Raw genomic sequence first — 15,961 nt, forward strand, 5'->3', positions numbered from 1 at the left:
GGGGAATGAGATGTACATGAAATGCATCATCTTGAGATTAGGTTCCTCTGGAGCTCTACCAGATATTCCCGTAGGAGAATCATGACTGCCTTCGAAACATCAGGTAGCTGGCTCTCACTCATAGTTTGAAACTATTCTAGAGAAGTAGTTCTCAAGCTTTAGATCGCATTAGAGTTATCTTGAGAGTTGTTGTAACACAGGTTCTTGGACCCTGCTCTCAGTGAATTTGGTCTAGGGATTTGGAGGTAGTGCTCAAGAACTTAAATTTCTACCAAGTTCCCAAGTCATACTGGTGCCATGGTCCCAGCACAACATCTCATAACATTTATTTATACTTGGGAATTTTGTTGGCTATGTCCTGGTTCTATATGCCCAATAAATAGTCTTAAGCCCATTTTGATGACTTGTCCAGAGACACTGATCCTATGGAAGACTTTACCTTAGGAATTGCAGGTATTCTGTCTTTTGAGAAATCCAGTTCTTCTGTTACCTGCTATAGTTGAGCCTTAAACCCACTGCAATCTCAGGAAACTAGAGATTGGTCTTCACCTTGGTCTTTCACTGCTGTTACTACTTATGGGCAACATAATATGACCATGAAATCATCCCATTGACTTTCTTTTTTGGTGTTGCAAAAGATAGAAATCTATCAAAAAAAATTTAAACTATAATCAATCTAGAGCCCCCTCTTCCTCACCAAGATTGTGACATTTGCCTCTAACTTCTTTCTAGGGCCCCTAATTCTTGAGAAAAACTTATATTCATTCTGTAGTCAGAGTCCTGAGTCCTTGGGGAATGAATACAAGAGATGTTTGGTGGGAGTATATCTGGCTTCGAGCACTGCCAGTTGGTTCCTTGGCCATATTCTTAAAATAGAAAAATGACAAATTATAGCTCTGCCAGGACTACATTTGGTCTAATCCAGAGAATATGTTTTTAAGTGTCTGAAGGACTCTGCCACAGGAATCTTGATGGCACCAGCCAAGATATCTGAGGTCCAAGGACGGCAAACCCCAGGGACCATCCAGTACTCATGGGGGGATTCCAGCAAAACAGAAGCTGGGATTTGGACATGTCTGGGCAGGTCTGCTGACTACATGGGTCAAGCATGCCTGGAGTCTATTTACATGACAACTTTTGGCTGAAGAAGTATTGTGTGGTGCTCTGAATGGAAAGTGCAATAAGAACAGAAATGTGTCAATCTTAGAACCAGGTTTTGAAAAATCTTCTTTAATAAATGAACTTATTTTGTTTGTTTGTTTGTTTTGTGGTCCTAGGGATTGAACCCAGAGGTACTTTACCACTGAGCTACTTCCCTAGTTATTATTTTTTTTATTTTGGGACAGGGTCTCACTAAGTTGCCCAGATTAGTCTTGAAGTTGTGATTCTCCTGCCTCAGCCTCTTGAGTAGCTGGGATTTCAGGAGTGTTCCACCATGCTTGGCAAGGATATGTGTTAAAATAGAGTTTGTTATTGAGTTTTTCAAGGGATTTTGTGATTTTTTTTTTCAATGAAAGAATTTTTTTTCCTATCAAGTTCACCATATAAGATTTTTTTCTTGTCCTAAAGGTGTATGCCAACGGGCCCTGCAAAAATGAGTTTATTAATTAAATAGCATGTTCATCTTCTAATATCTGATAATTGCACAATTTATATTAGGATTTTTGATGTTTGCAAATAATTTGCCTTCTTGCTATTTTTAGGTATCTATAGTCTTCATGTAGGAAATTGTATAAAAATTCAAGAAGAATTATGTAATTTATCTTATTACCCAGAATTTTATTGACTATATGAATGAAAGAATAAAAGGCACATTTTGGTCTGGGGTGGTGGCAGATGTCTGTAATCTCAATGGCTCAGGAGGTTGAGGCTGGAGGATCGAAAGTTCAAAGCCAGCCTTGGCAACTTAACGAGGCCCTAAGCAACCTAGTGAGACCCTGTCTCAAAATTAAAAATAAAAAGTACTGGAAGTGTGTCTCAGTGGTTAAGTGCCTCTGGGTTCAAGCCCTGGTACCAAAAATAAAAGGCACGCTTTGTGGCTTTGGACATATTGATGACTGAATTTTTTTCTAAATTTCCATGAGAAATAATATGTCCAAACCTGTTTCTTTAAATTGTACACTTTCTGTGTAACACCTAGAACTTTGTGAAGTTTTGTTAAATATTAATATGGTTAAAATATCTTAAAATTATATTTATCTTTTATTTAAAAATGGTTTTCACTTCTGCTTCTGGTTTCAGTTGCTATTATTTCTCCTTGATTACATTTTCAAGGTAAGGGTTTGGTTGATGAGTCATGCTTCTGAGGTAGAATAGAAGAAGTAAAAGAAATAGGTAGAAAAGAGACATAAAGGAAGGATGAGGAAATATAATTTTAATTTAAAGTTCTGCATAGTTTTCCAGTCATTTCGTTCCCCAGATTAGTTCTTTTCCCAGGCTTGTCACTCCCAAATTTCTGGGAAATCTATAAAGTTTAGAGTTACTATAAATTCATACAATTATGAAAATTTCCTTGTATACTGTTAGTTGTCCACCAATAAGCAGATTAAACAAATAGAGGTATGATATTTTAAGAAACCTATAATTCAAGAATTTTCTAGCATTATCTGTTGATCAGATGATGGGGATTAATTATATCAACCTAAGGATTCTAAGAATGACTAGACCACCATAAACCATCCTATGATCACCAGATTGATGTTATCCTTACATACCTTCTCATCCTCAACCCTGACCAAGTTTCTTTTGGAACAAGAATGTGTATCTGCTTTCCTAAGTAAATATCTGTTTGTTTCTGACTGGAGCATACTGAAATTCCTTTCCATTGCACACCAAGGACCCCACTTGTCCCGAGTAGAGTCTTTCCACTCTGGTAAGTCCTTGGACTATTTTCCAATCACATCTCTTTTCTGGTGACAATACCACTATTTTTTTCTTTAATAACTATTATCACAATACTAGAAGATACTTATTTACTGAGTTTTCTATGTGCCAGGCGCTGAAATAAACTGTTTACATACCTTATCTATTTTAACACTCAAAACATCTTTATGAGGAAGGCACTTCCATTAGTCTGATTATACAGAAGAGGAAACCGAGGCACAGAGAGGCTAAATGACTTGTCAAAAAATATATGGCAAGCAGCAGGGAGAACGGGGGTGTTAGAGGATCTTCATCACTCTAAATTTTATGATGATTACATAAAGGAAAAGGCGTTTCTCAGTTTGGGTATGGTTTAGTTGTCAGGAATTGTCTCAATTCCAATTTTGATTTGTTAAGTAGACTTGCTGAAGTCCTTGGAATTATTTTCCAGTCTTTTTTGGTCATATGACATGATTTTTTTTTTCATTACTCTGCTTCACTCACTTTGCTAGTGATTGAAAAGGAGCACTCACTGTGCTGTGTACCTTTTCTTGAGGTCTATTAAAAAATTTTTTTTTTTTTTTTGGTGGGGGTACTGGGAATTGAACTCAGGGGCACTTGACCACTGAACCACATCCCTAGCCCTATTTTGTATTTTATTTTGAGACAGGGTCTGAGTTGCTTAGCTGGGTTGCTCTTGTTGGGGCTGGCTTTGATCCTCCTGTCTCAGCCTCCTGAGCCGCTGGAATTACAGGCGTACACTACCATGCCTGGCAATTTTTTAAAAATTTGACTTTTTTTGCACGTTTTCAAGCTTACAGGAAAGTTGTAAAAAAAAAAAAAATGATAGTACTAAAAATACCCATAGTTCCTTTACCCAGATGCCCTTATTGTTAATACGTGTCATTTTTTTACTTTTCAAATACATTACCTATGAAAATGTGATAATGTGACTTTTTGAAATCATTTAAAAATAAATTATAAACATTTTGACCTTTTTTCCTAAATACTTCAGTGGATATTTCCTGAATCTAATATATTATATATGTGTATATATATATATATATATATATATTTTTTTTTTTTTTTTGAGTACTGGGGATTGAACCCAGGGGTGCTCTACCACTCACCGAACTATATCCCCAGTCCTTTTTATTTTTTTATTTTGAGACAGGGTCTTGCTAAATTGTCCAAGTTGGTCTTAAGCAGGTAAACCTTCTGCCTCAGCGTCTCGAATAGCTGGGATTATAGGCATGTACCACAGTGCCAGGTTTAGGCATATTCTTTTACATAACTGTACCACAGTAGTTAATTTCAGCAAATTTGGCATTGATACAATATTTTAATCTTTGGACAGTATTTGATTTTGTCAATTGGCCCAATATTTTATTTACAGCATTTTCCCCCTTAGGTAAAAGAATTTAATTTAGAGTCAGGTACTGCATTTAGGTGTCCCATTTGAGGATGAATTTAATTATGCCAAGTGTTATTTTTGCCATACTCAAGGAACCATGTCCAATATAGTATACAAAAATCTTAATATAGGTGTGCATCTGATGAAAATTAGGCTTTTGATTGATTTTTCATTATCATTTTATATTTTACAGTTCCTAATGATGATTAAGATGTAGTCATATTAATCAAAAGTAGTGACTAACAATTATTTCTATTAAGTACATTTTATACTGTGAATTAGACTTTTTGCGTCATCATTTAGGTTCCAACAATCAAATCACCTAATGATATTAATTTTAATTTGAAATGACTTATAGGATTGAGGATGTACCTCAGTGGTACAAACATTTGCCTAGCATATGGAAAGTCATACCATACACACACATACACATATTTTGGTAATAATAAGATTACTACAAAAGTATGAAACTCCAAGAAGGGAAATGAGGTATTAGTGTTTAGGAGGAATGATTGATGCTGACAAATACAGAATAAGATTTTAAAGGAATAATCTGGATGTTGTTTAAATGGCAAGCTGTTGATTTTTTCACTTCTGCTTGTCACAACACATATCTATGCCTATTAAATTTGATGTTTTTACTCTGATCAATAATGGCAGATTTAAAGCATATGTAGGCATCCCAAGATCAAGCAACACATGAGTTCCAGGAAGGGCTCTGAAACACATCTGCCTGCCCTCTTTTCTTTCCTGAGAGCCTCAATGGCAAACAAGTAGCTCCTCCACACTGGGGAAGCTACAACTCTTTCTGTGGTTAAGGCAGCCAGTTTGTTCTATGCACTTCCTTTCCCCTTTTCTGGGAACCCATGACTGAAAGGCAACAAAACCCTACAGGCTCCGAATGATTTAAATAAACTCTGTCTGCTAAAGAGCCTCCTCTGCCTCCATTAAATCTCTCATTTGGTGGCCATAGTTGAGAGCTAAGGGACTTAAGGAATAATTTTTAGCATTATTCAAAAAGAACATTTGTTTAGCAGTGTTGGCAATATTGACTCTTTGCTCTTCCCTTCCCAGTTCTGTTCCTCACTTCTTTTTATCTTGCTCTTATTTGCTATTTTTAATATATTTAGGCTTTGAGTACATAGCACACAACAAATTGGAAACTTGTTTTGACAATCTCCTTAAGTATTCCTGTATATTGCTATCTATTAAGGGACCCCGATCAATGCCCTAAAAGCCATTCCAAGGTTCTAGTAACATATAACATAAATTGCAAAATGTTAAGTTTTTCCTCTACTTTTTCATGTCATTATTTAATCTTCATGAGCCATGTATAGCGTTTAGAAATCCACCTTCACTCATCCTCATCTCGCCAAATCTCTAGAATCCAATACTATAACACCCATTTCTGCAGTTGATACTGATTTTAAGAATGTGCTTGTTAAATATTGTTGCTATTTTCATTTTTCCTTGTGATTTTGCTTTTTAAAGATCTCTGACCCCATTTATTTAGATGAGGACTATATTATACATTGGGGACTCCTGGCTATGGCACTAAGGACAGCTAAGATGGTGTTTTCAAAGGTAAACTTTAGGTGTGTTCCTTGTAGGGAGAACCCACATCTGGGAACACATACATGCCACTCTTGGAAAAGGGTCGCTGGACCTTAGAGCTCTATTTTTCTAGGTCCACTGAAGTGATTTGTAACTACATTGTTTGGGAGATTCAATTTTCCTGGCCACTTAATTTCAATGACAACCATATTTGACAGACAATGCATCACATACATTTTTTTACTCAAAAGCCCAAATATCTTCTTTTGCATCAACAGGAATTGAGACCATTGGCTTTTTAAAATTTTTTTATTTTTTCACTCATCATTTATTTACAAATACACATTATAACTTTTATATACATTGCACATTTACATGGTAGAAAAGTACAAAACTATATATTTAAATGAATTTATATTTAACTTGCCATGTTTGAAAATATAAAATTGCATCAGAAAAAAGTATTATGAAAAGCAAGAAACTTGAACTGATAAAGCTTTGATAGGACTTTCAGTGACACATTGGTTGAAGAAACTAATTTAAAAGGTACAGCCAACTCTAGTGTAAAGGAAACACTGAAGAGGTTAAATGTGGAGCCTTCACCTTCCTTTAGACACCCATATCACTCCATTTCTTTGGATCTGTAACATCTTTAGAGGATGTTAGAAGTCTAACATTGCTCTTTCCCCCTTAGAAAAGTCTTCATTGGAACAAGAGAACTGAATGAAGGAGTTTCCTCAAAGGTGTCTGTCCTCTGTACCATGTATCTGAGTCAGAGTTATAATGCCTTTTGGTCAGTCAAGATTCCTTGTAAACAAAACCCGAGGGATCATGTATGTACAGATCAGGCAGCAGAGAATCCAATAAATAAACATGACAGAAACCGACATGCAAGTTTGTTAAAAGTGGAAAAGAATCTAACAACAGTGAAATGGAGGGAGACGGATGAGTGAGTGGATAGTAAGGAATGGACTCAAATGGTTTACAAGGGGCTAAAAAAAGCTTTTACTTTACAAGCAAGAGACCTCACAATAAATAACAACTGCTCTTCCTTTCACGAATAAACTTCTTCAAAAACAAGGTGTACAGTCAACCAGACATTTTATGTATAAATTATAAAACATGACACAGTATAAATAAATGTCTACAAGTCTCAACTATGGGCCTCATCCAGTAGACCTCACAATGACTGCCTCTCCGTGCCCAATGAGTAACAAGGTGGCCTGGGAGAGAGCTTTAGGACAAAGGTCCTTTAATGTATACTTTTCCCCCCAAATAAATAAGCATACACTTATTTACAGTATGGACAATATATTTTCTTTTTTCTTATTCTTTTTTTTTTTTTTTTTTTTGTTTGTTTGTTTTTTTGCCCAAAGGCTATGTCAACACTGAACATTGGTGGAGGGTTTACCACTCTAGAATGGAAGATATAGGAAAGCTGTAGTCCTGGTCTTCATCTTCCTCCTCTTCCTCGGTGTCTTCCGAAATGGCTAGATGGGGGAATACAGGGGAGCTGTTGTTTAAATATGGACAACAACAGCGCAGAAGCAGCTCAGTGTACGTTTTCAAAGCCCTCTGATACAGCCATATTACAATGCTGCATTTTTATGTGACTTGCAGTGCGATTTTTTTTTTTTTTTTGGCATCTGCTTTTATGTGATAAGTTTAATTAAAAAACCCATAAATCTATGAAGTCAAAAACTGCAGAAAGTTCTGAAGAATCAATGGCTCAGGTTTTACGGGCAGATTCCTGAAATTAGATAAAAAGCGCTCGTGTTCTAGGTATAACTGCTTTGGGTCCTTAATTCAGAGTTAGTAAAGGCAACTGCAAAAAGCAGTGGCCCTGTGTGATAATATAAAGCTGTCTTTGGGGGAAAAAAACCCACAACTTTTGAAGTAGTTAGTTTAGATTCAAGTGTTAATGAAGCAAACAGCAAAGCATACTACTGAAGCAAAAGAATTAAGGGCGAATAACTGGAAACAGGTTTTTAGAGCAACCCAATTGATGATCACCAGATAAGTCCTAAAAGCCAGGAAACACTGCAGAGAATGTTTTTCTGTGGATCATTGAATTGCTGGTGAAATTCAGCAGTTACCTAACTTAAACAGAAATGGGCTTATGTGGGGAGGTTTGCGTGCTTTTCAAGTGTCCATTCCCTAGAGCTTGCCTGGGAACGCCTTAAATTGCAGCAAGGTTACAAATCGCACTTACAGTTGCAAGATCCGGAGTGCTTTACTTCTAGCAGCACACCTGAGGAGCAGGCAGCCTCCTTCATGGCACATTCACTGGCATAGGTGGCATTGTCACTGGCACAGACAGGCTCATCCGACTTACTGTCAGGGCACAGCTCATCACAGAGGGAACACCGGCCTCTGCCAACCTTGAAGTCCCATAAACATTTTTTTCCACCACTGCATTGGATATCTTCACAGGACTTTGCTTCTAGGATATAATATATCTGTGATGAGTAAACTGATTGTCCCACTTCCCTAGCTTTTATCTCTAGTTCCCTATTAATAAATATAAACATATAATTTATATTTTATTATTTACTCATGGGGGCAATGAAGATGTAATGCAAAAATGCTTGATAATTAAACACACAGACACACACACATGCACACACACCATGGTTTCTTACACACTACAGTAGTTCATGAAAACAATGTTTTTTAGAACAGTATTTCACAGTTAAACATGCATCTGATTATTTCCTACAAGTGGGATCTTTTTAAAAAGCAAGAATTCCATCAATTACTGGAATCTGATAACAGATTTTAAGAACTGTTAAGTAATTAAACTTTTTGCTTCTAGCAAGTCTGGCACTTCAAAAAATGTGTAAAATTGTGTGAGTTCTAAGTTTTCTAAGATGGAATATTGTTTTCTGCTTCCTGATGGGATTTGAATATATATGTCATTGCTTCCAGAAGACAATGTGTTCCAAGAGGAATGCTGTGGTCACAACAGTTTACCCAAACTGGGGAGTATTTCTCACTCTGCTGAAGCTATGCATTTGGGGAAGCCAAGGTCTTATTCAATGGTTAAACCCATAGTTTTAATAACAGAACTAGTTTTTTCAATCCTCTGTTATCTCTTTTTCCTTCCTTAATCCAGAATACCTACTGATACACTTTCCCTCATAGGCTAATCCAATGGATCTGCCCAGGAGGCAGGTGGCCTTTCTGAGGTGACAGGCACTGGAGTAGGTTACTCCATCATTTCCACAGAGATACTGCTCAGAGGAGGTGGGCTCCGGGCAAATCCGGTTACATGTCACACAGTAGGCATTGTTGGTCTGGTCCACCACACACGTGGAGCTGCCTGGACAGAAAACATCCCGGCAGGTCTCTGAAAAAGAGAGGGAAACATTTCAGTAGGCACTTTCTGGTCCTTAGGGAGTAAGCATTTAACAATATCAAGGAAGTCATGAGTGAAGCATCCAGCTTTCAAATGGTACTTGGGAGCCTGGTGGTTTTCAAAAGGAAATCTATGACTCTTTGTTGGTTCCCTCAGCAGACTTAATGACTCTTTAGAAGTAAGAAAAGGACTCCTTTATTTGATATCACTATTATCATTATTGCTATTTTTAGGCTCTTACTATGGGTTATACTATTTCCCAGGGGTCTTCCAGAGGGTCAACTTAAGGTGGAACACTGAAGGGAGCAAGGGTCTTGTTTAAGGGTGGGACCTACTTTTACATTTGCCCTGGTACTGAACTTCCAGTTCTGGCTGTTCTTTACATCTGGCCTTGAGGAGTGCACATTCGTTGCGGTAGGTTTTCCCATCCAGCCCACAGACCGGACCCTTCCAGGTGATATTGGAACAATCTGGGGCGCAGACGCAGCGCGGTTTGTTCTTCTTGTTCATTCGGCACTTTTTCCCAGGTCCACAGTCCACGTTCTCACACGTTTCTAGGAGTTGGAGAGAGGCATGGTTTGAAACCAGGATCAGGCAGTGGCCAGGTCAGCCAGCACAAGCCTTGCGCAATCTTGCAACCCTCAGTATGCTGGAGTGGCCCACTAGGCCCTTTCTAAGACTTGGAGGGTGTTAAGGGGTGAGGGCTGTGAGTGTGGACCAGTCCGCATCTCAAAAAGCACACGTTGGCTGGTTTTACCACCACACTAAGTGTCGGAGGACCTCTGCGGACCTTGTTTTGCCTACAGCATGTAACAGGCTGGATTTGACCCAGCTAAAGAGGGCTGGCAGGGATATGGGAGAGCCCACCAACGCAGTTCTCCTAGTCCCAAGCCCCAGCTAGTTAGTGGGGAAGCTGAGGGTTAGACGCCCTCTACTGAGAGCTTTAAAGTTGGGGAGGAAGAGCCCTACCTTTACAGGGGATGCAGTTAGGGGCACCCCCATTGAAAATCATCCACTTGAAGAGCGTGTTGTCATTCACATCCTCCTCTGTCCATGAGGTGCTAAGGCGACCAGTGCTGCAGCACTCCTCCTTGCTCAGTTCTGTCTTGTACAGGACTTGGCAACGGCCATTCTTGGCTTGGCGGAGCCAGCAATTCCCAGCTGTGAAGAGACAGGGGTGGGGAGGTGAATGAGTGAGCAGTGGGATGAGAGAAGGGAGTCGGCTAGCGCGGGAGCGAAGGAGACCCCATGCAGATGGGGAGGGGGTGAGCGTGGAGAGACAGGGCGAGGTGGGGGTGGGGGAGAGACAGAGACGGGAAGAAAAGCAGAAAATAAATCGAAGAGAGTGGAGAGGTGAGAAACCTGGTGGAGGGAAGCCTGGCTCGCCGAGGTGGGAGGTGGGCGAGGGGGAGGGAGTGCGAGAGGGAGAAGCCAGAGCGCCCTAGCCATATCAATGTCAGTTACCAGTGACCCAGACACAACACGTGCAGCTTGCATTGACTTTTACTAGACTGTTTACTTTTATTCGTCCCATTTCATAACCTGCAGCGACTGGAAGAGCAGATTAAAAGAACCTGACAAAAACAGGATGCGACGGATGTTTTTACATGCTGGTTTCATGTAGGCGGTAAGGGAATTATTTGTGACAGGGGTTAAGAAAGTAGAACGAGAGGAGAGAGAGAGAGAGAGAGAGAGAGAGAGAGAGAGAGAAGAGAGAGAGAGAGAGAGAGAGAGAGAGAGAGAGAGAGGAGAGAAGAGAGAGAGAGAGAGAGAGGAGAGAAGAGAGAGAGAGAGAGAGAGAGAGAGAGAGAGAGAGAGAGAGAGAGAGAGAGAGAGAGAGAGAGAGAGAGAGAGAGAGAGAGAGAGAGAGAGAGAGAAAGAGACAGAGACATGCAGGGACAGATCAAGTAAAGGCATTTGTGAAAAATGAAAGCAAAAGGCAACCCGGCCCAGCCTGGAGCTGCCCTGAGCGGCCTGGAGGCGCAGCCCGCCCGACGGGCCGTTTTGCAATCCGTCAGACCTGAAGCACACCGCAGCCGCTGCGATCTTTCGAAATCTCCAAGAGTTGCTTTCCCTGGCGCCCACGTCCCCAGCACCCAAGAAGCACCTCTCCCCGAAAGGCGGGCAAACCACCGCTGTGCGGGACAGACGGCGAGGAGCAGTGCTCAGAGTGGCAGTTTACAACGCACAAAATGTGAACACTAAAGCTGGGAAAGTAACTCGTTAAAGGGTGGAGGCTTCTAAACCATTTCATGGTTATATATACCTACCTCATCCCTACCAAGAAATATTTTCAAATAGTTTCTCCCTTCTTTCCTCTTTTTAGTATTCATACTTTGGGCAGAAGGACTTTTCATGAATCACCAATGCGACTTTAACAATAACTGGACCGCAAAGTTGCTATTATCATTATTTAAAAAATTCTCTCCAGAGACTAATAGAGATAAAACAAGTCTATTTTTTAAAAGATAAACTTCAGAAATTTACTCTTAATTTATGTCAGAATCTAAATCAGTTGTTGGCTGCTCACTGTTGCACAGAAAGTTAACAGTCAGAGCAATGAGGCAAAGGGGAAAAACTGTTAAGTACTCAAAATACTCCGGGGTAATAATTTGGCTTTTTTTTTTTTTTTTTTTTCCTTGCGGGGTTGGGGGAGGGGGTCGGAAGGAACATCCATTAGGCAGAAAACTACTTCCCTCTAAAATTTTCAGCACCCACATTTCCAAGTTTGGGCAAAGTTTCTGAAACCACGTCCCCCAGCCACGGAAGAAAATTCGGTGTTTCTTCCCTGTCCACTACCCCAGGTTATTTTTTAAAAGTCACCAAAAGATGTGGGAAGAAGATAGGTTAGATTGCAAATGGGTCTACTGAAATCTCCAGGCTACTGATGCTTGCTTGTCCTTTCTTCAGAGCCAACCACCAGAGATAACATCTAAAATCACGGTGGCCAGAACTTGGAGCATCTAACCCTAACTACTGAGAGACTCCAACTCATCCCCTTTCCTTTTTAAGGATAACCGAGCTTCAAACTCCTCTCCTAGCACTAAAGTGTCATCACCTTCAATTTTCTCACTTCTCTCCATCCCGGAGTCGCTAAGTTGGTCCAACAGCTTCCTAGAGCAGCGTTGATCCGAACAGACCAAGTGGAGACGACAGAAAAGTAGAATCCCCTGCCCTTTGCCCAGCTTCCCCGGCGCATCTCCCCTCACTCACCCTGGGCGCTGCGGTCTTCCATGAACTGGCAAAGCAGCAGCAGCAGGAGGCAAAGCCCGCCGGGCTGGTGCCTGGCGCGGACCATCCTGGGGGCAGGCGCGGGGCGAGGAGCGCGGCGGCGCGGGGAGCGGGCGCGGCGGCGGGTGTCTCCGGCGAGCGGCGCGCGTCGCAGAGGCGAGCGGCGGAGGGCGCAGCGATCCCGGCGCAGCCCCGCGCTCGCCGCCGGCCGCCCGCGCGATTCAATGGACGTCAGAAGCCGGGCGCAGCCGCGCTTTAAATCTAGACGGGGGTCTCCGCGGTTTGCGGTGGGCGGTCTCCCAGTGTGTGGGGCTGTGGGAGGGCGGCCGCGAGCGAGGGTGTACGCGGCTCCTTGGGGGTGGGGAGCTTTTAAAAGTTCAGTGTGAATCAGGTGACATTTCCCACCTTCTTTGGAAACCCTTCCCAATTATCTGTCGGAGGTGCTCGAAATCAAAGCAGCAGGAGGGGAATCGCGGAGTTCTTATTTGCGTAGGAGCGAGAGGGAGGGGGAAGGCGACCGGGGCGGGGGTGGGGGCGACGCTTCGGGGGTGGGGAGTGGGGAAGAACACCCACTTTAGTGCTGCACGCCGCCGCTCGCAGGCAACGCCGGCGCGCCCGGGGTGGCGTGTGAGTGAGTGAGTGTGTGTGTGTGTGTGTGTGTGTGTGTGTTGGGGGGGCGGGCGCGGTGGGGGCTCTGAAGGAGGCAGCCAGCAGAGCCCGGGGAACCCGGGAGTTTGTGCCCGCACTGCTGTCCCTCCGCTCCCCGGCTCCCGAAAGACTTTGCAAACGCCGGGAGAGCCCCGAGCTGCTGAAAGATCCCGCTCGGGATTGGGGCTAAAGGCGCGGGCCTCGCGGCAGTTTCAGGCTCCCGCAGCCTGGGCGCGGGACCCGGCGAGATTTTGCGTCCCGGTCGGTGCGTGCCGACTCTGCGGCCACCCCAAGCCCAGAGTTGTTGCTCAGAACCCCAGCCCGACGCCTTCCACCCTGCGGAGCAGTGCGGAGACGCGGCCCTCCTTCTCCACGAGTCAGAAGCAAACAAAAATGTTTAACACCTCAGACCCGGCCTACCCCCGTCACAGTCACAGTCTCGCCCTCTCCCTTTCTTTTCTCCCCTTTCACTTCGCGGCGTCTGGAGTCGGAGCCCCAAGCGGGGGCGCCGACGTAGGCGGTCTGCCCCCCTCCTTCCCGGCTCCGAGACTCCCCAGTTTCTGTCCTGGGTGTTTCTGTCTCTCCCAGGCTCCTTCCTCCTCGTTTCTCTCTCTGCTCGCTCTCTCTTCTCTCTCTCTCTCTCCCTCTCTCTCTCTCTGGAATAAAAAAGATTGCAACATCGATAATGAACTTCTGTAGCCTCAGTTTATTAAGTACAGTGCCTGGCATTCTTCGCTGAAAGTTGGCGGGTCTCTCATTTATAACATTTTTGGCACCGCTGAATGAAACTGAGGAGGCGATATTTCCTTTTATATAAAACGATTACTTCACGGAAAATGCTATATTGCTTATTCCAAAGCTGCCTTTTTAATTTCTATTCTTTTCGCTTCTGAAGCCCGAACGACCACAGACAGCAAAGTATGCAGACAAAATTCTTGGACATTCGCAGGTCACTGGGATTTGTTCTACGGATTTCAAATCCGCCCCTCTTCCCCCCAACCCCCTCTCCCTGGCGGACCCTCCCCCAGTCCTCCTCACGCCCTCCCACCCCCCCATCTTCCATCAACCCCCTCCCACCCCCTCCACAACTGCAAATAACTCAGTGATAACAGATTTTTTTCCACCAACTGCAGGAGATAGTGCTAATCTTTTAATAAAAGATCCCATTACAATGGGATCTGTCTGGACAGACTATAATAGATCCCGAAATACAGCCGTGCTAATATTAGAAGACAGTTGTTTGGGTGCCTCTCAGACGGGCCCAAGCCCCCCTTTGAAAGTGGGCATGAATCACAAAGCCCCGCGGCCGCCGCACCTGCACCGCGCGCATTCGGTGCAGCAGGCTGGTAAAAACGGGTGACCTCGCCGCCGCTTTTCGCTTTATAATTACCGTCGTGAGGACGGGAGGGGAGGGGCGCAGGCGGCCCGGGGAGGCTGGCTTTTTGCTCACTTCAGACGGCTCTGGGGGCTCCACATCCTTCTTAATCTTTCGATTATTTTGTCTGTTTCTCTGTCTCTCCCACTTCTCTTTCCCTCCCATCCTTCTATTTCTTCCCACATCTCTCCCTACTCCTTTCCCTCTTCTCTTCCCTCCCTCTACCCGACTCTGCCCATACTCTCCCTCCCTCGTCCTCCTCCCCTCTTTCTTTTCCCGTCTCCTTTTCTCTTCCCTCCAATGCATTAATGTAGAGTTGTTTAGTGCCCTCTAATGGCAGACGACATTAACAATTAATAGCAAACTGTCCCCTTTGCAGGAGCCGCCACTCAATGGCAGTGTTCCAAACTTGAATTTATTTCTTCTTTATTCAGAGAGATAGATATGGTGCTTATACAGTGATTTGCCAGAGGGAGAATTTGTTTTCTCACCTTCAAAGCTTCCTTCCCCCGCCCCCCATGGAAAGCTTAGTTAGAGGGAAGGGGAAGCTAACAGTTACTGTTACTTGACTATTCCACCCTCCCACACAAATTTGTTTTTTACTGGCAGCAAGAACCACAACTTCTGTTTTAACTGGATTTATCAAACTACATATCCATGGCTGGAAAATACGTTAAGCATTTTGAATGCATAAAAGACCTTAGATGGTTGATGATTGGTTTTTAGGACTCAAGCATAATTAACAGGATTTTATATATTTCCCCCTTCAAATATATATTTTTTGATCCTTAATCAGGACCAAAACCAGAATTTTTTTCTTAGATTTTTTACCCTAAGACCATACAAAACCTTTATATTGTATTGTGTCCGGTTGTATATAAAGATATCTTGCTTAGAGGAATATAAGAGTCACATGTTAAGCCATAGTTTATTTTCTCAATACTTTTTTGGGAAGATTGTTTTAAAGAGTGTAAGTACCCTGTTTCTTTTTTAAATATCCCTAAGCAATGAAAATAGTGATGTACTTTCCATGTTCTTATTAGAATTAAACTTATTCATTTACATATGTATGTTATCTATGGATGAAAAAGGGGCATACAAGTGTACATAAATATTACTTTTTTGAGTAGGAGGGTCTTTGTGGCTAGGTGAAATCGGAATAGAAGCAATTTGGGGGAGTTAATCAAAGAATATCTGGATGTTTGAGCAAAAGTATTTGGTTTATTCAGATAATTATTTCAGTTTATGTACTTCATAGAAAAAAGTGTCATAAAAACTCTAAATTAATTTAATCCAAGATGTATCTCCATAATTCCAAAATGGGTAAAAAGCAAAAATTCTATTTCTATTATATCAAATTCTCAGAGCAGTTCTTTGACTAAATTTACTGCCTTGACTAGTTGTTTTGGCATCATGTAATTGTCTTGGCTAGGCCAAAGCAGACACAGTGGCTCTCATTGTAAAAAAAAAAAAAAAAAAATACTACTGCTCATAGGAGTCCTTTGGTACCAGAGGAAGA

General features: G+C 42.3%; 1 protein-coding gene across 3 annotated transcripts; it reads right to left on the minus strand.

The window, feature by feature from the left end:
- Positions 1-7,144: 7,144 nt before the first annotated feature.
- Positions 7,145-13,693, minus strand: FST (follistatin). Of its 3 annotated transcripts, none has more exons than XM_079144326.1 (6): positions 12,402-13,693; positions 10,158-10,349; positions 9,524-9,742; positions 8,955-9,179; positions 8,043-8,270; positions 7,145-7,320 (listed from the first exon to the last, which is right to left on the minus strand). In XM_079144326.1, the coding sequence occupies exons 1-6, from the start codon at positions 12,484-12,486 to the stop codon at positions 7,238-7,240; spliced, it is 1,032 nt and encodes a 343-aa protein (XP_079000452.1). In that variant the 5' UTR covers positions 12,487-13,693; the 3' UTR covers positions 7,145-7,237. The 3 variants fall into 3 exon arrangements, with proteins under 3 accessions (XP_079000452.1, XP_079000453.1, XP_079000451.1); XM_079144327.1 differs by having other exon boundaries at positions 7,145-7,580; positions 8,043-8,273; XM_079144325.1 differs by having other exon boundaries at positions 8,043-8,273; positions 12,402-13,691.
- Positions 13,694-15,961: the final 2,268 nt, after the last annotated feature.

The sequence above is a fragment of the Sciurus vulgaris genome (assembly GCF_902686455.1).
Source record: "Sciurus vulgaris genome assembly, chromosome: 6".
Taxonomy (NCBI): domain Eukaryota; kingdom Metazoa; phylum Chordata; class Mammalia; order Rodentia; family Sciuridae; genus Sciurus; species Sciurus vulgaris.

Coding starts and splice junctions, on each gene's coding strand:
- FST (XM_079144325.1), bottom strand. CDS start 12,486: ATGGTCCGCGCCAGGCACCAGCCCGGCGGGCTTTGCCTCCTGCTGCTG. Junction 10,350..12,401: donor GGAAGACCGCAGCGCCCAGG/GTGAGTGAGGGG, acceptor GTCTCTTCACAG/CTGGGAATTGCTGGCTCCGC. Junction 9,180..9,523: donor GTACCAGGGCAAATGTAAAA/GTAGGTCCCACC, acceptor TCTCTTTTTCAG/AGACCTGCCGGGATGTTTTC.